Consider the following 25,655-nt stretch of genomic DNA (forward strand, 5'->3'; position numbering starts at 1 on the left):
GCCAGGTGTGGTGGTGGCGGCGGCAGCGTGTGTCTGTAGTCCCAGCTCCTCAGGAGGCTGAGGCAGGAGAATTGCTTGAACCTGGGAGGGGGAGGTTGCAGTGAGCTGAGGTCGAGTTACTGCACTCCAGCCTGGCTGACAGAACGAGACTCCATCACACACACACACATACACGATAAGAGAGAACAGAAAGATGAGTTCCAGTGTCAGGGCAGAGTTGCTGTCTAAAGAGATCAGTAAGACTGTGAAAGTCCTTAGGAAAAATTTAAAACCACACAAAGTAAAACACATTATTAAAACTTTCAATGTGGTTTTTCAGACCATTTGGGAAAAAAACCAACGGAGTGACTATGATTTTAGACAACACATTTAGTGTGTGCACATTATACAAGTGTCTGAATTTTTTTTTTCTTTTTTTCTTTTTTTTTTTAAGTTTCTTATTTTTAGTTTTTAAGTGTCTGAATTTTTTTAAGACTTTAGCCAAATCCCCCTCAGTCACCAAAGCAAATTCAATGTTTTTGATGTGTAGCCTCCCTTACAGACTTTGGATTTTACAGATAACTGGAATAGCTAAAATGTTGCTGTGCTTTTTTTTTTTTTTTTTTTTTTTTTTGAGACAGAATTTTGCTCTTGTTTCCCAGGCTGGAGTGCAATGGCACAACCTCGGCTCCCTACAATCTCTGCCTCTGGAGTTCAAGCAATTCTCCTGCCTCAGCCTTCCGAGTAGATTACAGGCATGTATTCCACACTCAGCTAGTTTTTTGTATTTTTAGTAAAAATGGGGTTTCACCGTGTTGGCCAGGCTGATCTTGAACTCCTGACCTCAGGTGATCCACCTGCCTCAGCCTCCCTAAGTGCTGGGATTACAGGCATGAGCTACCATGCTCGGCCTGCTGCGCATTTTTCACTTAATTAGTCTTGTAGATTTGTTGTCTTCTTAATTGCAGTTTTTGTTGAGCTAACAGATTTTCCCTCTATGGAAATGTAGCTTTTAATTTTCTAATGGAAGTAGGTGGAAGGGACTAGAATTTTAGGAGTACATTTTGCAAATAACTTTTTGTTGTTAAATTTAAGGAATATAAGTGTCATTTTGTTACATGGCTATATTGCTTAATGGTGAAGTTTTGGGCTTTTAGTGTAACCATCACCTGAATAATATATATTGTACCCTTGCAGATAACTTTTTTTTTTTTTTTTTTTTGAGACGGAGTTTCCCTCTTGTTACCCAGGCTGGAGTGCAATGGCGCGATCTCGGCTCACCGCAACCTCCGCCTCCTGGGTTCAGGCAATTCTCCTGCCTCAGCCTCCTGAGTGGGTGGGATTACAGGCACGCGCCACCATGCCCAGCTAATTTTTTTTTTAGTATTTTTAGTAGAGACGGGGTTTCACTATGTTGACCAGGACGGTCTCGATCTCTTGACCTCGTGATCCACCCGCCTCGGCCTCCCAAAGTGCTGGGATTACAGGCTTGAGCCACCGCGTCCGGCCGCAGATAACTTTTAAGAGACAAGGTCTTACTTTGTCACCAGGATGGAGTGGCATGACCATAGTTCGCTGCAGCCTTGAACTCCTGGGCTCAAGCAATCCTCCTGTGCAGATAGCTTTTAGGGAATACCCCTGTTATGCAAAATGAGAGGGGAAAGAAGTATAAAGAAACAAAAATGCCTTTTATCAAAACTTTTTTTGTTTTTGTATTTTGTGTGTGTGTGTTTTGTTTTGTTCCGTTGTCCAGGCGGGAGTGCAGTGATGCGATCATGGCTCACTGCAGCCTTGACCTCCCTGGCTCAATAGATCCTCCCGCCTCAGCCTTCTGAGTAGCTGGGACTACAGGTGTGCACCACCACTCCTGGCTAATTTTTGTTTTTAATTTGTAGAGATGGGGTTTACCATGTTGCCTCAGGAGGTCTTGAATTCCTCAGAGCAGGTGATCTGCCTGCCTTTGCCTCCCAAAGTACTAGGATTATAGGAGTGAGCTACCATGCCCAAACTCAAAGACAGATGCTTCAGGAGAAGTGATTAAGGTCTCCTGAATGATACACCTATGCCTTTTTTTCCACTTTAGTTTGTGGCAAACACACACACATACACACAAAAAATGGTTGTATGATTGCAACAGCTTCCTTCCTGTGCTATGTTTTCAGTCTCAGGCATCTGACACCTATGAGATGTCATTGTGTCGTGCTTACTAGAGAAGATGGGGATAAGTATTTGTGGTCAAAAGTGGTAGAGATAACAGCAGCAGATGGCTCTGTGAACCAACCAAGGGTGAGCTTCCCACCTGCAAGCGGTTGGTGAAATTTGAGTCCCCACAGCAGATCAGGAGCCTGCCTTCCACAGATTGTTACACCAGTGATACTGAAGGTGTGTTTGAATGTAGCACTTCTGCCATGAGCTTTCTCCAGCCATTCAACAGCAACAAGTATTTATTGTTGTGCCTGTTATGTGCCAAACCACAGCTCTGGGTCCTGGGGATGAATCAGTGAATAAAACAGACAAAAGAGCTGGAGTTTACATTCTAGTGGGCAGAGTAGACAGACATACAATAAAGGAAATTAGTACGTAAGAAATTTCTGAGGCCGGGCGCGGTGGCTCAAGCCTGTAATCCCAGCACTTTGGGAGGCCGAGGCGGGTGGATCACGAGGTCGAGAGATCAAGACCATCCTGGTCAACATGGTGAAACCCCGTCTCTATTAAAAATACAAAAAATTAGCTGGGCATGGTGGCACGTGCCTGTAATCCCAGCTACTCAGGAGGCTGAGGCAGGGGAATTGCTTGAACCCAGGAGGCGGAGGTTGCGGTGAGCCGAGATCGCGCCATTGCACTCCAGCCTGGGTAACAAGAGCGAAACTCCGTCTCAAAAAAAAAAAAAAAAAGAAATTTCTGAGAAAAAAATAGATCAGGACTAAGGGTATTTGTTGTGCCACGTTGGGGAAATAATTCTTTTAAGTAGAGTGTTAAGGTAGGCCTCAATGAGAGGGTGACATTGAGCAAAGACTTGAAGGAGGCAAGGAAGAGCAGTGCAAGGCCCAAGATAGAAGTGCACCTGGTACAGTCCAAGAAAAGAGTAAGACCAGTGATCATGGGGGTTAGTAGGAGACTAGGTCAGAAAAGTCATGGGGGTGGGGTGGCCATTGTGCAGGGATTGTAGGTTTCTCTTCTCAAGGTCTCACCTTAACTGTGTTGGGCCAGACAGTGGGTAGAGCAGGTTTGGTGGAAAGATCAGACCATTATAGAGATCATAGTGAGGTGTCTGCCATGAGCTTTCTCCAGCCATTCAACAGCAACAAGTATTTATTGTCAGCCATAGGAGTTACTTGTATATAGGTCACATTAGTGTGTTTGGCTGATGAGTTTCTCCAGAGGGATAGTTGGTTATAGAGTGTGCATATTGTAACCTGAACATGAAAAGAATCAATTTTATTATGACCTAACCTCTGGTGTTTGGATATGTATTTCTGCTGCCTTATATATTAGTATACACACGTATATATTGTTTTTTAAAAATAGGCCGTGTGTGTGTGTTTCTTATTGAGATGATTATAGATGTATACCCAATTATATGAAATACTGAGAAGGCCCTTGTGCCCTTTGCCCAGTTTCTCCCAATGGTAACATTTTGCAAAATTGTAGTTGACATTGACATATGCTACATATATTCATATTTCCCCAGCTTTATTTGTACTTATTTGTGCATGTGTATGTTTTGTTCTACGCAATTTTGTCACCTGTGCATTTTCATGTGTCTGCCACCGCAATGAAGATACTGAACAGTTCCAACAATTTTTATAATTACACACATCTCCCTCCTACACTTCCCTACTTTATTTTTATTTTTGGTTTTGTTTATTTTTTATTAGCATTTTTAAAATTGTGGTCAAATATACACAATATAAAATTTGCTATCTTAATCATTTTTAACTATGTAATTCCATAGTGGCACAATTTGCATTATTGTACAACCAATCTGCGGAACTTTTTCATCTTCCTAAGCTCTATACCAGTTAAGCAACAACTCCCTATTTTCCCCTCAATTCAGATCCTGCCAACCACCATTCTGCTATGTGTTTCTATGAATTTGACTATTCATAGATAGCTCATCTAAGTGGAATCATACAATATTTGTCTTTTTTTGACTGGCTTATTTCACTTACCGAAATGTCTTTGAGGTTCATCCGCATTGTAGTGTCCATCAGAATTACTTTCCTTTTTAAGGCTAAATAATATTCCATTGTATGGATATACCACATTTTATTCATTCATTTGTTGGTCAATGGACACTTGGGTGCTTCCACCAATTAGCTGTAGTGAATAATGCTGCTATGAACATGGGTATACAAATAGCTCTTCAAGACCCTTTTTTCTCTTTCTTTTTTTTTTTGAGACAGAGTCTCACTCTGTTGCCCAGGCTGGAGTGCAATGACATGATCTCGGCTCACTGCAACCCCTGGCTCCCAGGTTCAAGCAATTCTCCTGCCTCAGCCTCCCGAGTAGCTAGGTGCCCACCACTGAACCTGGCTAATTTTTGTATTTTTAGTAGAGAGAGTTTCTCCATATTGGCCAAGCTGGTTTTGAACTCCTGACCTCAGGTGATCCGCCCACCCTGGCCTCCCAAAGTGCTGGGATTACAGGCATGAGTCAGTGGGTGCAGCCCTAAACTCTTCTTTCTTTTGGTTATATACCCAGAAGTAGACTTGCCAGATCATATGGTAATTATATTTTTAACAAGGTTATAATTTCTATACACCCTCACCAACACTTTTTATTTTCTGAGGTTTTTGTTAGTGGCCTTTTATTTTTCCTTTTTCTTTTTCTTTTTTTTTTTTTTTTTTTTTTTTGAGACAGAGTCTTGCTCTGTTTCCAGGCTGGAGTGGTGCAATATTAGCTCACTGCAACCTCCACAACCTGGGTTCAAATGATCTCCTGCCTCAGCCTCCCAAGTAGCTGGGACTATAGACACACACTACCACACCCAGTTAATTTTCATATTTTAGTAGAGACAGGGTTTCACCATGTTGGCCAGGATGGTCTTGATCTCTTGACCTCATGATCCACCCGCCTCAGCCTCCCAAAGTGCTGGAATTATGGGGTGAGCCACTGCATCTGGCCATTAGTAGCCATCTTAATGGATGTGAAGTGATATCTAATTGTGGTTTTAACCTGCATTTCTCTACTGATGAGTGATGTTGACATCTTTTCATGTGCTTATTGGCCACTTGTATATCTTTTCTTTTTTATTTTTATTTTTTGAGATGGAGTCTCTCACTGTCATCCTGGCTGGAGTGCAATGGCGCTTTCTCGGCCCACTGCAACCTCTACCCCCTGGGTTCAAGCAATTCTCCTACCTCAACCTCCCAAGTAGCTGGGATTACAGGCACCCACCACCATGCTTAGCTAATTTTTGTATTTTTAGAACAGACGGGGTTTCACCATGTTGGCCAGGCTGGTCTTGTATTCCTGACCTCAGGTGATCCACTCGCCTCAGCCTCCCAAAGTGCTGGGATTACAGATGTGACCCACTGCACCCGGCCTCATTTGTATATCTTCTTTGGAGAAATGTCTGTTCAAGTTATTCCCCCCATTTTGAGTCAGGTTGTTGAGAAGTTTTGTTGTTGAGTTTTAGGATTTCTCTATATATTCTGGACATTAATCCCTTATCAGATGTGTAATTTGCAGATATTTCTCCCATTCTATGGGTTGCCTTTTTAGTCTGTTGATATTTTTCCTTGATGCACAAAAGTTTTTAATTTTGATAAAGTTCAGTTTATTCTTTTGTTGCCATTGCCTTTGCCTTTGGTCTCATATCTTAAGAAATTATTGCCAAATCCATGGTCAGGTGCAGTGGCACACACCTGTAATCCTAGCACTTTGGGAGGTCAAAGCAGCAGATTGCTTGAGCTCAGGAGTTTGAGACCAGCCTGGGCAACATGGTGAAACTCCATCTCTACAAAAAATACAAAAGTTAGCCAGGCGTGTTGGTGCACACCTGTAGTCCCAGCGACTCAGGGGAGTGAGGTGGGAGGATTGCTTGAGCCTGGGAGGTCAAGGCTGCAGTAAGTGGAGATCACACCACTGCACCACAACCTGGATGACAGAATGAGGTGCTGTCTCAAAAAAAAAAAAAAAAAAAAAAAAACTGGATGCAGTGGCTCACACCTATGATCCCAGCACTTTGGGAGGGCGAGGCAGGCAGATCATGAGGTCAGGAGTTCGAGACCAGTCTGGCCGACATAGTGAAACTCCGTCTCTATTAAAAATACAAAAAATTAGCTGGTGTGGTGGTGTGCATCTGTAATCCCAGCTACTCAGGAGGCCGAGGCAGGAGAATTGCATGAACCCGGGAGGCGGAGGTTGCAGTGAACCGAGATCGCACTATTGCACTCCAGCCTGTTAGAATGGTGATCATTAAAAAATCTGGAGACAACAGATGCTGGAGAGGATGTGGAGAAACAGGAACACTTTTACACTGTTGGTGGGAGTGTTAATTAGTTCAACCATTGTGGAAGACAGTGTGACAATTCCTCGAGGACCTAGAAATAGAAATTCCATTTGACCCAGCAATCCCATTACTGCGTATGTATCCAAAGGATTATAAATCATTCTACTATAAGGATACATGCATACGAATGTTCATTGCAGCACTATTTACAATAGCAAAGACCTGGAACCAACCCAAATGCCCATCGATGATAGACTGGACAGGGAAAATGTGGCACATATCCACCATGGAATATTATGCAGCCATCAAAAACGATGAGTTCGTGTCCTTTGTAGGGACATGGATGAACCTGGAAGCCATCATTCTCAGCAAACTGACACAGGAGCAGAAAATCAAACACCACATGTTCTCACTCATAGATGGATGTTGAACAATGAGAACACATAGACACAGGGAGGGGAGCACTACACACTGGGGTCTGTTGGGGGGAAATAGGGGAGGGACAGCGGGGATGGGGAGTTGGAGGGGATGGCATGGGGAGAAATGCCAGATATAGGTGATGGGGAGGAAAGCAGCAAATCACACTGCCACGTGTGTACCTATGCAACAATCTTGCATGTGAGAAAGAGAAAGAAAGAAAGAAATAAAGAAGAAAAAGAAATTACTGCCAAATCCAATCTTGTGAAGCTTTCCCCCTGTGTTTCCTTCTAAGGTATATATGCGTTCTTTGATCCATTTTGAGTTAATTGCATCTGATATGAGATAGGGATCCAACTTTATATTCTTTTGCATGTGTAGTTCTCCCAGCATTTGTAAAAGAGACTGTTCTTTCCCCATTGAATGGTTTTGGCACCCTTGTCAAAATCATTTGACCGTATACACAACGGTTTATTTCTGGGCTCTGAATTCTGTTGTTCTAGGTGTCTATCTATGTCTGTACTACACTGTTCAGATTACTGTAGCTTTGTGCGAGATCCCCAACTTTGTGCTTTTTGAATGTTCTTTTGACTTTTCAAGGTCCCTTAGGACTCCATGTAAATTTTAGGATGGATTTTTTTTTTTTTCCTGCAGAAAATGCCATTGGGATTTTCGTAGGGACTGCATTAAACCGACAAATCACTTTTAGTAGTTTTGACATCTTAAAGTTATTAAATCTTCTAGTCCATGAACACATACATGATGTCTTTGAATGTATTTGTGTCTTTGATTTCCTTCAGCAATGTTTTATAGTTTCAGTGTATAAGTCTTTCACCTCCTTGGCTAAGTTTATTCCTATGAATTTTATTCATTTCATTCTGTTGTAAATTCAATTGTTTTCTTAATTTCCCTTTCAGATTGTTCATTATTGGTGTACAGAAGTGCAACTGACTTTTGTTTGTTGATTTTGTATCCTGCAACTTTGCTGAATTCATTTATTAGCACTAACAGTTTTTTACATTTAAGATTTTGTTGTTTGTGGCTGCGTGGGGTGGCTCAAGCTTGTAATTCCAGCACTTTGGGAGATGGAGGAAGATGGATCATTTAAGACCAGCCTGGTCAACATGGCAAATCTGGTCTCTACTAAAAATGCAAAAATTAGCCAGGCGTTGTGGTATACACCTGTAGTCTCAGCTACTCGGGAGGCTGAGGCAGGAGAATCGCTTGAACTTGGGAGGCAGAGGTTGCAGTGAGCTGAGATCCCACTGCGCTCCAGCCTGGGTGACAGAATGAGACTTTGTCTCAAAAAAAAAAAAAAAAGAAAGATTGTGTTGTTCGCACCCAACATATATATATATATATATTTTTTTTTTTCTTTCTTTCTTTCTTTCTTTTTTTTTCCTTGAGACAAAGTCTCACTCTGTTGCTCAGGCTGGAGTGCAATGGTGTGCCATGTTGGCCAGGCTGGTCTCAAACTCCTGACCTCAAGTGATCCACCTGCCTCAGCCTCCCAAATTGCTGGGATTATAGACGTGAGCCACTGTGCCAGCCCCCACCTTATGTTTTAATATTGTTTTGTAACTGTTTAATAAATGTTTCAAACATTTTCTTGTTTTTAATTCTAAATTTGTCAACACTGGTTAAAACCAAGTTCTGCTGGGCAGTGTGGGAAAAGTGTTCCCAGGAGCAACATTCACTGGACAAAGGCCTCAACTTTCCCAAGCTTCATTCCAAAAGGACATATGCACTTGTGTTCCAATCAGCTCTACCCAAGAACTATCATAGTATAAAAGCCCAGAGACTTTTTGGAGCAAAACCAACGGTCTGTGGGACTGCTGAGAGAGAAGGGCAAGCTGTTCTGTATTGTGCCCTCTCTGTTTTGCCTCCGGCCACCTCTCTCTGCTCAGAGTTTAAGTTCCCCTGTTTAGGCCTCCTCTAGGAATCTTCCCCTGGTGTGAAGGAGGGTACGATTCTACCTAAGCATGCCCTGTCAATCCCAACTCCCTTAATGTATTCTTTATTCCCTTCAGTTGGAAAGCATTTGTGCTGCTGTTGTCAAATCAGCAAACCTCTGGACAGTAGACAGTGGGTGACTATATTGGCTCTGTATTGGCTGTGCAGGGACAACATTCTGATCTGGGGTTGATCTAAGGATAGGTGATTTCTTGGTGTCTCTAGAGTCTAGGGTGTGTTAATTTGTCTTTTCTCTCTCTGTTATGAAGAAAGGCCAGACACTGGAGGTAGTTGGGAATTCATCTTTGTCGTCATCATGCTGTGCCACAGGAAGAGTTCTCTAACTAGCTCAGCCAGAAGGTCCCTTTCCTCAGCTCCACCTCAGAGAGCCCTTTAGAAGAGCTTTATTCCCGCTGATGGAATGTGAGTGACTGCTTTTCTTGGGACTGAAAGGCCTAGTGCTGTGAGGAAGTAGGGAGCCAGCATGCACTGGTGTCTCTTTAAGTCCCCTATCATATTTCATCTAATCTCCTGCACAGCACTAAGAAAGGAAACATGGTGCCAGTGAACCAGGCACACTTTCCACCAAGGTATGTCCTGATCATGTGAAATAGGTGCATCTTAGAAGTAATGTGACACAGCATCTTAGTATGTCTCACAAGGTGCTCGTGATGGTGAATGTGTCCTCCACATTTTTGCAGATTAAGAAACAAGTGTTAGAGGAGATTAAATAATTTCCTTAATGCTTTGTAACTGGTGTGACAGGGCTGAAGATTCAGCCTAAGATGTTTAATGCTAAAACCCTAACCTGTTGGCAACCTCCATCCCTGCCTTCCCCTGGAGCCGTGAGGCCCCCACCCCCATTTTCCACACTGCTATTGTGGAGCCAGAATGTGAATGTGACCTTGGCATTACCCTGCCTCAGAAGTACCTTTAGAGAAATGTCTGAACTCCTTACTGCTGCTTGCTGAGCCCTGGTCATCTTTGTCTCCTCTTTTGTCTCACACTCTATACCTGCACTCTGCGCTGCAGCAGCACATTAGCCTATTTCTTGATTCTGTGCTGTGTATCCCCTCAGCATGAAATTCCTCTCCCTCACCCAATCTTCTGGCTAACTCCAATTCAGTTATTATTTCTGCAAGAAGCCCCAGGCCGAGTCTGGTGGCTTTCTACTTGTGAAGTGTCCCTCAGTGAACATCTTACTAGGGAGTTTGTATGATTATGTATCTTTACATTCCCATTGCTTAGCCTAATGCCTGGCCCATAGTAGAAATCTGCAAAGACTAAGGGAGACAACATGCAGTCAATGCTGTGAGTGGGCATGATCTAAAGCGCATGGGCTCTAATTGATACTTGGGCAGCTGAGCCCTCAGGATGGCCTTGCTCACCCTGTGTGTACTCTTGGATAGTTGGGGGGCCTGTGACTTGCAGGTAAGGGTTTCTGATGTGCTTCTTGAAGGGACTGATATCATACAACGTCTCACAGACACATGGAACTGGAAAGTACTCCAAGGGGAGGGGAATGTTCCACCCTGATTGCCTATCAAGACTGAGGCTGTCATCTAGAACATTTTTTGTCAAAATGACAAATGCCCAGCTTAAGCAGAAAAGCAAATGAATTGGCATTTTGGGTCATCTCTTATATGACAAACCCCTAAATTTGCTGTCTTGAAACAATAACAACTTTATTATTTGCTCATAATTCTGTAGCTTGTCGGGACATAGCAGATCCAGCTCATCTTGGCTCTGTGGAATCTGCTGGGATGGCTCAAATAGCTTGGGGATAGAACACCTCACCAGGCCTATGTCTGGGGCCTTGATTCTCACTTGTGTGGGCTTTTCGATGCTCTATGTATAGCCAGCTTGGGCCTCTTCAAAACATGGTGGTCTCAGGGTATTTGGGCTTCTCACATGGCAACTAGATTTCTCCAGAGAGCAAAAGTTGAACTGCTAGACTCTTTAGGCTTATGCCTAGAACTGGAGCAACACTGCTTTTGTCATTTCCCTTTGGTTAAAATGGATCCCAGGTGTTTCAGATAAGGGATACTCAACCTATACTACATAATGACTAGTAAGAAGGAAAGTTTATTTTCTCTCAAGTTCATGGTTGATTTGACTGCATGATTGTGGCTCTCCACAGCTGGCTGCTGCCTGGGTCCCATGCTGGGCATTGCCTTTTGGGCACCAGCATTTGATTTTCAACACTTGCATGGGAGCCCTAGTAGGTCTTCACAATTCTCAGGCAGCCACTGCCTGCCCACACACCCCTGACCCTGGTGCTTGCTGAGTGATTCTAGAGCTGGTGACTCTGGTTCTGTGTCCACATTGCCTCCTCTTGGGTGACAGAAACAGAACATGTTCAATTAAGAGATCTTGGCAACAAGCCCATTGTCCATATCAGCAATTGTTGATGCTCAGTTTATTGTCATGCATCTCCTTTGTCACTGAACAAATACTACTGTGCTATCATGCACTGGGCACTGTGCTAGAGGCTGAAGGTGTGGTGATGAACTTAACAGCAACTGACATGCCACTTGTAGCACCTGTACCTTTGGCCTAGAAGCAGGAAGCTGGACAAATGCCCACCAGGCATGATTCCCTTCTGTGGTCTACTGGGTTGCAAGCTCCTACAGTGCTTTTGCCAGTCCGATCCACCCAGACAGACAGACAGCTAGTTCAGGGGCTCCTACTGCAAGCCTAGGCCCATACTGGGCCCTTTGGGGCTTCTCAGAATTGATAGCCACAGTCCTATCTCCTGGAGGAATTGGACAGCTAATTTAACATAGAGTACAAGCTGTGAAGGAGGTTCAGCCACAGGAGATGCTGAGATGGCAGGCTTTATGTGAACTTCACACCACAAACATAAAAGAGGGCTGTCTGGAAGTAGAAGTATGACAAGTCAAGCAGTGCTCCTTGGTTGCAGCTAGCTGTGGTCCTGCTCAGCTGTCAGCCAGCCAGTTGGAAAAGACAAATAGTGCTCCTTCTGTCCAGGCTGCCAGTCAAGTACAGATCTGTACAATAGGGAGATGTCTGGAGTTATAGCTGTGCTCTTTTTTCACTAAGTACCTGTGACTCAGAACTTTAATTATGAACAGCTCTAGCCTTTACAAACACAAATCCCTGCAAGATGGCAGACAAATGCCCAGGCATCCTGTGGGCTCAGCCATTCTCAGTGATGGAATGCTTTCTCTCACTATTGGACTTTCGGCTGTCTAGTGTTTGGAGAATCTTCTAGCAGTTTAGACTTTAACTGAATCCTTTAGAGCACCCAACCCTTACTCACAGGTAATAAATTTATGTATAGTCTCTTATTTTGTCCTACATGTAGAAATTAGAGATATTGCTTAGATAACCAACATTTTAAAATTTTGACTTTGATACACTTCAGTGAATAAAAGCTAATTTAGGTATTGTATGGGTTTTTTTTGTTTGTTTGTTTCCAGGCAAGCCAATTTTTTCAGTTGATATTCACCCTGACGGGACCAAGTTTGCAACTGGAGGACAAGGTATGTTTATGGAATAAAGAAAGGGAAAGCTTAACAGCCATGACACCTCACTCTTCTCCTGCTCTCCGTTTAGCTGTAGAGGAAATACTTGCTATTTTTTCAGTATGGATGTGATGCTATTTAAAATGTACAGTTACGTACATTTTAAATAGCATCACATCCATACTGAAAATCCTTTTATGGCTTTAGTGTGTTCTCTGTAAATATTTTGGCAGCAGGTTTATCATTGTAATTTCTATTTATTGAGTTAATACTAAAATCAGTTTGTGTCTCCAAGCGTATTGAGCATGGAGAGTGGGCAGTGGTCCAGTGGGCAGAACCCAGCCTCAGAGGCAAGGGCTTTGTCAGCATTTTTCTCTTCTGAAAAAAGGGAAGGGGGGGTGGGGGGTGAGGATGGGGTTGGGGGAGGGTTTTAAGCTTCTAAAGCAATCATATAATTATTAGGCCCATTTTCTGATCAAAGGAATTCAGCTGTGTTAAAGGGAGAGTATACCGTGGACAAGTAAGAAAGCCCATACCATTTGAAAATGTTATTTCTAGTATTGCCCTTGTGCTTCAGCCAGCATCTTTTGCAATGTTGCATGGTTCTGTTTGGAAAGATAAGAGCTGTCCTTCATGCCAGGATACCAAGATGTATATATAGTAACACAATGTAGCATTCCACAGAGCCCAGCCCCCTGGCATCTTTACCCCAGAGCAGGGCCTCCCTCCAAACAGGCCTCCCCAGGCAACACTTAGAGAGTACCTTTGTGAGCTCTAGGTCCTCGGGCCAGTTGCTGCAGGGTGAGTTTCCAGCAGATGCTTCTACCCAGAGTCAAGGATCTGGAAGGGAGTACAGGGAAGCTGTGGACAGGGAAGCCTTTTTCTCCTTCTTGCATGCTGTGGACTGTACTGGAGAGGAGGAGGTACAGCACATGAGAGAGAACACATGGACTTAGCTGGAGGAATCCGAGGGTTTGTGCCTGTTCCCAGAAGACACACATTTTACCACTTTGGTTTAGGAAATATTTTTACAAATTGGCCAAGAGGCAGTTTCAAACATGCTTCATGGTAATTTGGGCATGTTCATTGGATTTGGCCCCATTATAATAGAAAATTAACCGAGGGGCTAAACTTTGTTAGATATCCGTGATGGAAAGCTTAGAAATCCTTACTAAGGCCAGGCGCAGTGGCTTGCGCCTGTAATCCCAACACTTTGGGAGGCCAAGGCAGGTAGATACCTGAGGTCAGAAGTTTGAGATCAGCCTGGCCAACATGGCAAAACCCCGCCTCTACTAAAAATACAGAAATTAGCTGGGTGTTGTGGTATGCATCTGTAATCCCAGCTACTTGGGAGGCTGAGGAAAATCACTTAAACCTGGGAGGTGGAGGTTGCAGTGAGCTGAGATTGTGCCACTACACTCCAGCCTTGGAGACAGAGCGAGACTCCATCTCAAAAAAAAGAAATCATTACTAAAAGGCATGGGTGTATTTTTCAGCTGAGCGATACATCAACTCATGACCACAGGAGCCCTACCCTCTTTTGGTTGGTCTCTTGTCTGTAGGTAACTGCAAAGAGTAGATAACAAGATAATGAGCCCTTTTTCCTGTGCTCAGGGTACATTTAGGTCTCAAAACAGTCAGCTCTGGAATAGCCTGGATTCCAGGCAGCACCTGGAAGGGGAGGGAAGCCCCACTAGGGTATGCTTTTCTATTTGCTTTTTAGAGTATACACAGATTGGAAAAGGTCCTGCGACACTGACTTTCTCTTCTCCTCATTTAACAGATGAGGAGTCAAGGAGTCAGAGTCTAGGTGCTAGGAAGGGATGAAGACCTAGGGACCCTTGGTAGATCCTTGTTAGAGGCCAGACCAGAGCTTCCCTCCTCATTGCTAGGTCAGAGTTCTTTTCATAAAGTCAGGTTGACTTCTGCTGATTGCTAAGTCTACTTTGTTTGGTCCCCATGAGTACTTACATCTTTTCTGTAACTTAAATTAGTAATTTAAATTCAGTCTCCTTAGATCTAGTTAATTATGATTTATGGAAGCTAAGTGAGGACTTCTCCTATAATATTTAATTTGACATTAAATATTAATTTCAAATTTCTACTCCTTGCACATTCAGCCATTTCTGCTCCTTCGTTCCAGGGCAGGATTCTGGGAAGGTTGTGATCTGGAATATGTCTCCAGTCCTCCAGGAGGATGATGAGAAGGATGAAAATATTCCCAAGATGCTTTGCCAGATGGACAATCACTTAGGTATTACAGAGTGGCCCTTTGCAGGCTTTGCTTGTTGGCAGAGTGCCCAAGGTTAGCACATGTGTTTGTAATTAGAAAGATAAGGCCCCGTGCGGCGGTAACTCCCCTCGGCCTGCTGTCTGAAGGCACAGATGTTGGCTGCACACCTGGGTGAGTTATTCGGCAGAAGACTCGGCCCGCCCACAGAACCATCTTTGGACAGTCTGCAGGTACCTCTGGTGATTTCCTGCTCATGAGTCGTTACTGCCTGATTCCATGGGGCTTTGGGGCCAGCGACCTGGACACAGTAGGGTTCTGGGGAAGGGTGTATAAGAGACAACTTGCCAAAACATCTCAGGTTGGCACTTTTTCACTCTGAGGCTCTCTGCCAGGACCCTTTTGGCCATCAGACAGTGTCATGGTTTCCTTTCCTGCTATAGTGCCTTAGTTTCCCACTCCTGAGATGCTCAGTGAACAGTCACTGTCCTTTGGACGTCAGCTTCTTCCTTTGCTCTGTGTGTTCTTGTCCTCTCAACATGCTTCTCAGTGTCTTCAGACCTGGAGAATAAGTTACTCACAAGCCATGTAGTGGCTACAACTTTGATAGCCATCTTTCAGGTATCCCAAAGGCCAAGCTGTGAGTGCTCTTGGAGGCTCTGGCCCATTAGGGTCCTGGGGGAATTTCTGCTGATCTTAGCTTATAAGCACAGAGTCAATCAATCTGCAGTGCTGGCAAGTTTGGAAAACCCGAATGTGAAAGGGCTGGCTCTTGGCAGATGAGATGAAGTCAGAGTTTTATACTCTAACAGACTGCTCACCTGAAAATTCTAGAAAAAACGTCTGACCCCTTTTAGCACATACTCTGTTTTTGAGAATAATCTCTACTCAGAAATATGTCTCATCAATAGATGGCCCTTTTGAAATAATGAGATTTGGTTATCATTTTTTATTTTCCTGGAAACAAGCCTTCTATTGACTATGTCATTCAGCACTAATGATTCTCAGATAGTGTGTATTTTCCCCCTCCAGACTGTTCTAGTAATTTGTTTTTATAGCACAAGTAGGTTAGTGCTTAAACTGAATTGTTTTTCTGGGGCTCTCACACAGTAGATGCCTTAAATAGATTAGATAGATTAGATTTTATAAACCCTTTACATCTTGCCAAACTCTACATAAAGCAAATGGGCATGACTATTGGATTTTCATCACCCTATTTTTTTTTTCTTCCCAGCATGTGTGAACTGTGTGCGGTGGTCAAACAGTGGGATGTATTTAGCTTCTGGGGGAGATGACAAACTGATTATGGTGTGGAAGCGGGCTACGTAAGCATCATTTTCCTTTCTTCACATTTTATTTTTAGAAGCTTCTTTGCTGGTCTTTATTAAAGTCGCCTTTCCCCACCCTGTCACTGAAGTTCCCATAGTCCTAACCTCATGAGTAGCAAGAAGTGCATGTAGGTCAGGAGCAGGTGGAGCCTGACCTGCCTGGTCAGGAGACCATGGACCTGCCTGGTGACCTAGTCAGCTGTCCCCTCACAGGACTCCAGGCTCCCACATGAAAAGGAAAGGCTAATCTCTTCTAGCGCTGATGTGGGTGACTTCGTTGGTTTTGTTTTTTCTTTTTTTTTTTTGAGACGGAGTTTCGCTCTTGTTACCCAGGCTGGAGTGCAATGGCGCGATCTCAGCTCACCGCAACCTCCGCCTCCTGGGTTCAGGCAATTCTCCTGCCTCAGCCTCCTGAGTAGCTGGGATTACAGGCACGCGCCACCACGCCCAGCTAGTTTTTTGTATTTTTAGTAGAGACGGGGTTTCACCATGTTGACCAGGATGGTCTCGATCTCTCGACCTCGTGATCCACCCGCCTCGGCCTCCCAAAGTGCTGGGATTACAGGCTTGAGCCACCGCGCCCGGCCTGGTTTTGTTTTTTCAAATGAAATTTCACATGGAAGCCCAATATACAAAATGATTAAAAGTCAGGGTGTTCTGGTGGTATCTGGGGCAGGGAATCCAGAGTCTAACCTTTTTGCCATTACTTTATTCTCTCTCGGCCTCCATCTGGGGCAGCCCCTGGTCTCCTCTCAAAATGAGGTAACCATCACCTGGAAGGCTATTGCTCCCAGGTCTCTGGGCCAGTTAGGCTGGGGCAGTAGACCCTGGACCATTGCTCACCAAGAGTGGCCCTGGGGCTGTGGCTTCCAGAGCAGAGGCAGAGACTGTGTCTTCAGCGTACTTGGCTGCCTCAGCACACACTCTTTCTGTGGATTTGTGAGGAACTCTGCAAGAGCAAAGGGTGTTAACAGACACTGTGAGCATCGGTGTGTCAGCATTGCCTCCATGAGGCTCCAGGTGACTGATGTTCCTCTGACTCCTTCAATGGGGGCTGTAGATCATGTGGTTTCTCTGCCTCAGATGTCAAAGCCATTTGATACATTGAGAGATGCTTAAAAATAAAATACTGTTGATTTTGTTTCTTTAAATAACCAGCATAAATAACATTTAGTATACAATTTAGAAAACTAAAAATACAAAAGAAAAAATATCCCTCATTATCATACCACCTAAAGAAAGCTACAGTTGGCCTAGTGTGGTGGCTGACGCCTGTAATCTTAGCACTTTGGGAGGCTGAGGTGGGTGGATCACAAGGTCAGGAGTTCAAGACCAGCCTGACCAATGTAGTGAAACCCCATCTCTACTAAAAAAAAAAAAAAGTACAAAAAAATTACCTGGGCCTAGTAATGCACGCCTGTAATCCCAGCTACTCAGGAGGCTGAGACAGGAGAATTGCCTGAACCTCGGAGGTGGAGGTTGCAGTGAGCCGAGATCGTGCCACAGCACTCCAGCCTGGGCAACAGAGTGAGACTGTCTCAAAAAGCTACAGTTAATATTTTGTCATTTTGGGATGTGTGTCCTTCTGATCCGTTTTCCATGTGCAGATGCTATCCATATCATATGGTTTTTTTCCTTTACATAAGTGGTATAATATTGTATGTGATGTCCTGTGGCCTGCTTCTTTCACTTATTGTGAACATTTTCCCATGCAAGATTTGTAATGGCTATGTAGTATTTCATCAAGTGCATAGATCATAATTTACCTAATCAGCTCCTTTTATTCAACAACTCATTGCTTTCCAGTTTTTGTTTTGTTCTGTCTGCCCTGATAAGCTGGCTGCAGGGAACATTTCTGTGCAGTGCCCAGAGAACTCCATGAGTGCCTTTTTGGCCCCTTTTCCACACAGGTACATCGGCCCCAGCACCGTGTTCGGCTCCAGTGGTAAGCTTGCCAATGTGGAGCAGTGGCGGTGTGTCTCCATCCTCCGGAATCATTCAGGCGGTGAGTTGGGCTGCCTGTTGGGGTGGGTGGGCCCCTGATACCTGGGTCAGATCCGAAGCACTGCCAGGTCCCCTGGGGGACTGTTTGGTCCTTAAAGCAGCCCTGTGTCTGGGCTGTCTCTCCCCATCACAGTCAGTCACACCCTGCCTGTTCCTTAAGATCTGTGCAGTCACTGGCTCCACTACCTGTCTCCAGCTGCATTCAGTCTCCCCACTCGTGCCTTCATGGGGTATATGTTTATATCTTTAATGTAGAACTTCCCACGTTCTGCTGTTTGTCCTGCTGAACAGAATCAATACCTTCATCAGTGGATCATTAAGTCCGTAAGCACGCTTTGTTTATTCCCCAGGAATCACCTCACAGATGCCCGTTGAAAAGTTTCTCAGCTTGACCTTGAGTATGTTTGCAATGTGTTTTAAGTAAACTTGGTATGGAAAGAAGCACATCTTATAAATTTAGAGGGGGAAGGTTGCCCATGCACTACACACTCAGGTGTCAAGTATATCAGGTTGAGTGCAATTTAGGCTTGACTCAGGAGACTGTGATCCAGTCCAGGAATGGACCAAAGGATTTTCCAGGCAGGAGGTACCACATAAGTGAGAAAGTCTTGTTGTGAATGGGGATTTGGAGGCATTTTACTATGGCTGGATCTTTATAGATAAGGCAGGGAGCAGCATAAGATAAGGCTGGTCAGGCGTGCCAGGGTTGGATCATGGAAAGGTTGTGCTCCTTGTTACTGAGGGTGTACCTTATCATGGAAGAGATAGGCACCCATGAAAAGCTTTGAAGCACAACAGAGAGGTCATTGTGACAGCTCAGTGAAGTGGAGGTTCTTCCAGTGGTTCAGATGGACACTGTCAGGGCCCGAGCTAGGCCTGTGATAATTGAGGTAGAGAAGAGGAGATTGATTTGGGAATACTTAGGATAGGACTCAGGGAGGTAAGAGATAGATTCCTGGCTGGGTGCCTAGATAGTCAGAGGTATCCTCTGCTGAGACCCTAAGGATAGAAGGCTTATGGGGACGTATACCAGTTCAGAAAGGGGTGCCCCTGGCTTGAGGGGTAGGGGTGAAAATGTCAAGAAACCTTGGAATTGAGCCTGGAGCTCTGGGAGAAGACAGGGCAGGAGTGAGAGGTGTGGGAGTTGGCATCAGCTGTAATCCATTGGCAGTGTATGCTTAGCAGTTTCTCTGTAGATGATTTAAAGGAGAACAAACCCATCTTGGTGGCCACTGATTGAGTCCACATTTGTGGAAGCTGATACGGTACCATTGTGTTATTGCTTGGTAATACAATTGTGTACTTTGCCCTTATTTGTGTCACAATACTAACAGTGAAGTCTAATTGGGCTTCTCTGGAACTTGGTGCACATGTCTATAAGGGTGCCCAAGCATGGGGTGGGCCTCAAGTAAGGACTTTTACAAAGCTCTAACCTGAGCCTCAGGCCCAGCCAGAGCCTTGCCTTCTCTCTCCTGCCCCACACTCCAGTGGGGCTCCTTGTCCAGACAGGTAGGGTTGACCACCTTACTCACTGGTCCTAGTAGCAGGTGTGGGCAGACCCATACAAGAAGAAAAATCAGCGAAAAGCAGAAGTAAATGAATAAGAAAGAACTGGCTCTTTGAAAAGCAAAGTGTGAGAAATACATACTTGGTATATTTACTTGGGAGTTGGGAAGAAAAAAAACCTGGACAAAATTAGAGGTTAAAGATCTTGAAAAATATTTAACTCAGGCAGAAAAAAATCAAACAGTACAATATGACGTTTGTACTATTGAGCTAAAAATATATATATATATATATATATATATATTTTTTTTAAAGTTCAGCTTTTTATTGAACACATTTTAAAAGAGGTTTAGTCAAAAAGACCAAAGCCCATATCATCATCGGACTCCTCGGATTCTTCTTTCTTTGCTTCCACTTTCTTCTCCTCAGCTGGAGCAGCAGCAGTGGAGGGGGCAGGACCTCCTGCTGGTGCAGCACCAGCTGCTGGAGCAGGCCCACCAGCCCCTACATTGCAGATGAGGCTCCCAATGTTGACGTTGGCCAGGGCCTTTGCAAACAAGCCAGGCCAAAAAGGTTCAACATTTACACCGGCTGCTTTAATGAGGGCATTGATCTTATCCTCCGTGACGGTCACCTCATCGTCGTGCAGAATGAGGGCCGAGTAGATGCAGGCGAGCTCGGAGACGGAGGCCATGGTGCGGGTGAGTGCGGGGCTAGCGCTGCCGGACGCGGTGCTAGTCGCCGGATGAAGTGAGGGCCTCACCCCAGCGCGGCCTTAGCTTCCTCGGAAGGACCGAGCACCTTGGCGGCAGCTGAGGAAAGGGGCGAGCTAAAAAATTAAATAAAATACTAAAAAATAATTTTCTAGAAAATATAAACTTTCATAATTGATACTGTAAGGTTAGGAAAAACTGAACAGAATACTAACCAATGAAGAAATGGAAGGCTGTATTCAGAAATGCTTCTTGGTGCTAAATTATTTGTGGATGCATTTTTTTTTTTGAGCTTTTAAGAAAAATTATACAGAACATACCAATATTTATTCTTGAAAGGAAGATATAAGCCAGGGTTATATTTGGAAAATACCTAAGAAAGCTGACTGGGAGTGGTGGCTCACGCCTGAAATCCTAGCACTTTTGGGAGGCCAAGGCGGGTGGATCACAAGGTCAAGAGATCGAGACCATCCTGGCCAACATGCTGTACTAAAAAATGCAAAAATTAGCTGGGCGTGGTGGCGCGTGCCTGTAGTCCCAGCTACTCGGGAGGCTGAGGCAGGAGAATTACTTGAACCTGGGTGGTGGACGTAGCAGTGAGCCGAGACTACGCCACTGCACTCCAGGCGCCTGGGACAGAGCGAGATTCTATCTCAAGAAAAAAAAAGAAAACCTAAGAAAAGTAGCAGTGTAACAAAGCCTAGAATAATACGAATAAAGATAGAAAAGTCAGAACAAAGCTTAGAAAAATACGAATAAAGATAGAAAAGTCAAAAACAATACTAGTAAATACAGCATTTGAAAACAGTAATTCATTATGATTAAATATGACTTATAATAAAAGTGCAGTACAAGGGAATCTATCAATATAACTTTACATACTAGGAAGTTAGATAGGAAAGGCCACAGTCATCTTAGGTATTTAGAAAGGAACATTAGATAGTTCAACACCAGTTCCTAATAAAAATGCTTTTGAAAAAATGCCCATAGAAAGATATTTCTTTCTTTTTCCTTTTTTTTTTTTTTTTTTTTTTTTTTTTGAGACCGTGTCTCACTGTGTCACCCAGGCAGAGTGCAGTGGTGCAATCACAGCTCACTGCAGCCTTGAACTCCTGGACTCAGGCGAACTTCTTGCCACAGCCTCCCGAGTAGCTGGGACTGCAGGTGTGCATCACAATACCTGGCTGATTTTTTTTATTTTTTTGTAAAGATGGAGTTTCACTATGTTGCCCAGGCTGGTCTTTGAACTCTTAGGCTCAAGCGATCTTCCCATCTGCACCTTCCAAAGGGCTGGGATTACAGGTGCAAGCCACCACAGCTGGCCTAAAACTATTTCCTTAACATGGTAGAGTTCTTAGTCTTTTTCAAACCAGTGGCAAATATTACAGTTCACATTTAATTCTGGTTGCTGTTTATATCAAGAAAAGACAATGATGTGTGCTGTCATTTAATTTGTTGCTCTGGAATTTCTGCAACACAGTTAAATAGAAACTGGAAAACAAGGCAAAAATGAAGTGAAGGTGACATTTCATATTAAGAAAAACCATAGGATAATAAAGCTCTTAGAACAAATAAAGCACTGAAAAATACTTAGAACTAATAAAAGGAATCTTTATATTGGCCTCATAACAGAATAATTTTAAATTATTTATCTTTTGCTAGTAATAGCCAGTTAGAATATCTAATGATAAAAGGAGAATTATACATAGTGGGATCAAAAGTTATCAATATCCAGAAATAAGTAATCTCACCAAGAAATGAATTAGATTCCTAAGATTTAAATCATAAATGTTTTAAGATATAAAATGACATTGAGAGAGAAAATGACTTCACAAATTGAAAGGCTAAATGAAATACATTTTTTCCCACATTAATATTTACTCATCCACATAGCAAACATTTATTGAGTGCCTGACATGTTCCAGGCACTGTTCTTTTTTTTTTTTTTTTTGAGACGGGGTTTCGCTCTTGTTACCCAGGCTGAAGTGCAATGGCGTGATCTCGGCTCACCGCAACCTCCGCCTCCTGGGTTCAGGCAATTCTCCTGCCTCAGCCTCCTGAGTAGCTGGGATTACAGGCACGCGCCACCATGCCCAGCTAATTTTTTGTATTTTTAGTAGAGACGGGGTTTCACCATGTTGACCAGGACGGTCTCGATCTCTTGACCTCGTGATCCACCCGCCTCGGCCTCCCAAAGTGCTGGGATTACAGGCTTGAGCCACTGCGCCCAGTCCGGCACTGTTCTTCTCTCAAGGAGTCTTGTTCTTGTAAAAGAGACTGATGAGTGAGTAGTATAGGAGATCTGAAGATGAGCCCAGAGGGCAGAGTCCTGTGAGGAGTTGGAAGGTGAATGCTGGGGTTTCAGTGAGGAGATGACATTTGAGAGAAGACTGGACGGTGGTGAGGGGACAGCCAGTGTGAAGGCCCGGGAACATGGACATGCGCTCAGTGTGCCCAGTGAATCTGGGAGCTGGAGGGGGCAGGAGGGAGTGTGCCTGCAAGACCGTGATGAAGGCTCCTCTCTGAGCAAGAACAGGAAGGTTCAGCAGGAGTTGAGACCTGTGGCTGCAGTATGGAGTCTACTATGGGGGCGCTCAGGGCTGCACTGGGGAAACCAGTAAAGGAGCTGCTCCGACAAAGTAGGGAGAGATGATGGTGGTTTAGACCTGGGTCGTAACACAGAAGTGGTGAGAAGTGAAAAGAGGCAGACTACTTGATGCATTGACTATGGGATGTGAGATAATCAGAGGAGTCAGGATGGCTTCTTGGACTGTGGTCTAAACAGTGGGAAGGATGCAGTGGCTGTAACCTGAAGCAGGAAGTCTGCAGGTTGGACAAAAATGTTTGTTAAAGGAAATGTTTCGGAGTTTGGTTTTGGGCATGTTAAGTTTGCCAGTGTAAGTGGTACTGTGTAGACATTTGGAAATACGAATCTTGGAAATACGAGGTTCTGGGTAGGAGTAGAGTCCAAGGATGAGCCTTGGACTCATCCTTCCAGCAGAAGAAGCTGGAAAGAGAGGCCAGTTAAGACAGTGAAAAGAAACCAGGCATGGTGGCTCACGCCTGTAATCCCAGCACTTTGGGAAGCTGAGGCAGGAGGATCACTTGAGGCCAGTAGCTCAAGAACAGCCTGGGCAACATAGTAAGACCCTGTCTCAACAACAACAAAATAGACAATAAAGAGTGTTTGAAGGAGAAGGGAACAGGTAGCATGTTGCATACTGCTGAGAGGCAAAATGAGGACCAAGGATGGACTGCTAGGCCTGATAGTATGGAGGCTGCTGGGGGCCTAGGCAAGTACAATATTCATGTGGTGTCGTTGGGCCAAAGGTGTCATTGGAGGGTACTCAGAAAACACTAGGGGAGGATAGAACTGGATTGAACCAAGCTGAGCTTTGTCAGGCACTTGGGAAGATGGAAGAGAAGAAAAGGGGGAGTGGTGGTGGGCTCTCAGCTAGAGGAGAGAGGTGAGGACTGGGGAGTGGGAAGTGGTGGGAGGACAGCAGCATCAGTGGATCGGAGCTCCTGGTGGTGTGAAAGTGCTGTTGGAGCCGAGGGTGAGCTAGGAGCATGGGGCTGATGGTTGGCCTGTGGGAAGGTTGGAATTGAGACAGATTGCAGTGATTTGTCATGGAAGGTCTCTGGACATGACCATGGGGTAAAAGTAGTGGAAGCCAAGGTCATCAGAAGGAAAGGAGGAATTTAACGAACGAAGAGCCTTGGGTGATAGAAGAATCATCTTCTTGAAATCACCAAGAATGATGGTGAGAATGATGGCCAGAAATGTAAATCTTCAAGTGAGGGGAGGGTCTCCAGTGTGTGTAGACGCATAACAAAAAGGAGGTGCTATATAGACTGAAGACAGAAACTCCAAACTGAGAGTTTAGCAGAAAATTATGTCATGTATGTGGATTTACTCAGCAGTGTTTCTGAAGGACATCTGGAAGGATAAGAATGTTATAGATGAAAACATTCAAAGTTCCAGTGATAGAAACATCATGGGTTTGAGGGTAAACTTTTTTTTTTTTTTTTTTTTGAGACGGAGTTTCACTCTTGTTACCCAGGCTGGAGTGCAATGGCGCGATCTCGGCTCACCGCAACCTCCGCCTCCTGGGCTCAGGCAATTGTCCTGTCTCAGCCTCCTGAGTAGCTGGGATTACAGGCATGCACACCATGCTCAGCTAATTTTTTGTATTTTTAGTAGAGACGGGGTTTCACCATGTTGACCAGGATGGTCTCGATCTCTTGACCTCGTGATCCACCCGCCTCAGCCTCCCAAAGTGCTGGGATTACAGGCTTGAGCCACCGTGCCCGGCGAGGGTAAACTTATAATACTGAAAGAGGCTACAGTGTACCTCAGAAGCTGGTGTGTTGTGAGAGGAGGCATCGCTTAACAAAATGTATTCTTCCTCACGTGTGGTGTAGTAACTATTAAGCAGTTAGTGAGGAGAAATTAATTTTGATCCTCACTGAATACAGCACACACCAAAATAAATCCAGATAGTAAAGAGATAAACATTTTAAATAACTACAAAAGGTAAAAATGGAATTGAAAAAAAAATAGAATTGAACCAGACCTCTATGAGAGAGAATATTTTTCAAGGTTAACAAGGCAACAGAAAAAATAAAAAGGAGAATAATAGACTTTATCTGTAAAACTCCTATAGTATAAAAAGGTAAAGAGGTGAAATTTGCAGTTAATATCTACATTATATGTGTCTGGAGATTGCTAAGAAAATCCCGTCTCCTTTCTGGGCTCCCACCTGACCACATCTTCTCTCTCCTAGGATGTGGGCACTCCCCTGCTGTCCTGGTGTTTGCATGTCTGCCCCTCCAGGACTCTCAGTTCCTAGAGAAAGTTGTTGTTTTGTTTATTTTTGTGGGTACTGTATTTATGTTGTTAGACCCACTGCCCAAAAGACTCCCCAGTAAACAGTCACAATAAGTGAGCAATTAGTCCAAAAAGACATTAGGTAAGAGACAAACATGAAAAATCTTTACTTTCAGTAATAATCTAATAAAAAATTTAAAAATATAAAAATATACTTAATAAGTCAGAAGGGGGAAAAGTCATCATCAAAATTAATTTCTCCTCACTAACTGCTTAATAGTTACTATACCACATGTGAGGAAGAATACATTTTGCTAAAAAGGGAGTTTTAAAGCAAACAATATTCATGTAGAAATGCAAAACCACAGAGAACTTGGAAAAGCAGTCTACAGTTTTATGAGACTCCAGACCTATGAGGATACTCAAATATTCTGCCCAGGATTCCTACTCTGGGGTATGCATCTCTAATCTGGAGTGTAGAGAGTGACACACACACACACACACGGGCCCAAAAATCTGTAATCCAGCTAACCTTCAGTGCTAAATTAGATGGGTTAATAGTGAATGCGTCAACCGCATAGAATGCAGGGCAAAAAAGGAAAGAAGCTGTGAAGATCACATAGGTATTTAGAATACAATATGTGAACCACAGCATGTGAGACAATGTGAAAAAACCTGTTAAGCTGTCACTATAGATTTTTTAAAACTAGAAAAAATACAACAGAAATTTGGAATATTTTGCTAAAACC

At 43.9% G+C, this 25,655-nt stretch overlaps 2 protein-coding genes across 9 annotated transcripts in view; one reads left to right on the plus strand and one right to left on the minus strand.

Annotated features, from left to right (window-relative positions):
• The window catches only part of HIRA (histone cell cycle regulator), a 104,350-nt gene that overhangs the window by 10,180 nt on the left and 68,515 nt on the right, over positions 1-25,655 (plus strand). For 5 of the 8 annotated variants that reach the window (XM_010330500.3, XM_039462433.2, XM_074391200.1 and 2 more), the window contains 4 exons: positions 12,250-12,312; positions 14,438-14,548; positions 15,759-15,849; positions 17,763-17,857. In XM_010330500.3, the coding sequence (XP_010328802.1) occupies positions 14,470-14,548; positions 15,759-15,849; positions 17,763-17,857 (265 nt within the window). In that variant the 5' untranslated portion in view covers positions 12,250-12,312; positions 14,438-14,469. The other 3 variants (XM_074391199.1, XM_039462435.2, XM_074391202.1) reach the window with 3 other exon arrangements.
• LOC101031966 (large ribosomal subunit protein P1) lies at positions 19,666-20,187 on the minus strand. Its single transcript, XM_010330494.3, has one exon. It carries the CDS (start codon positions 20,054-20,056, stop codon positions 19,712-19,714), a length of 345 nt encoding a protein of 114 aa, XP_010328796.2. The 5' UTR covers positions 20,057-20,187; the 3' UTR covers positions 19,666-19,711.

This window comes from Saimiri boliviensis, chromosome 21 (assembly GCF_048565385.1).
Source record: "Saimiri boliviensis isolate mSaiBol1 chromosome 21, mSaiBol1.pri, whole genome shotgun sequence".
In the NCBI taxonomy this organism is placed as follows: domain Eukaryota; kingdom Metazoa; phylum Chordata; class Mammalia; order Primates; family Cebidae; genus Saimiri; species Saimiri boliviensis.

Bases quoted from the DNA above. Each gene is read 5' to 3' on its own strand.
- LOC101031966 (XM_010330494.3), bottom strand. From the start codon at position 20,056: ATGGCCTCCGTCTCCGAGCTCGCCTGCATCTACTCGGCCCTCATTCTG.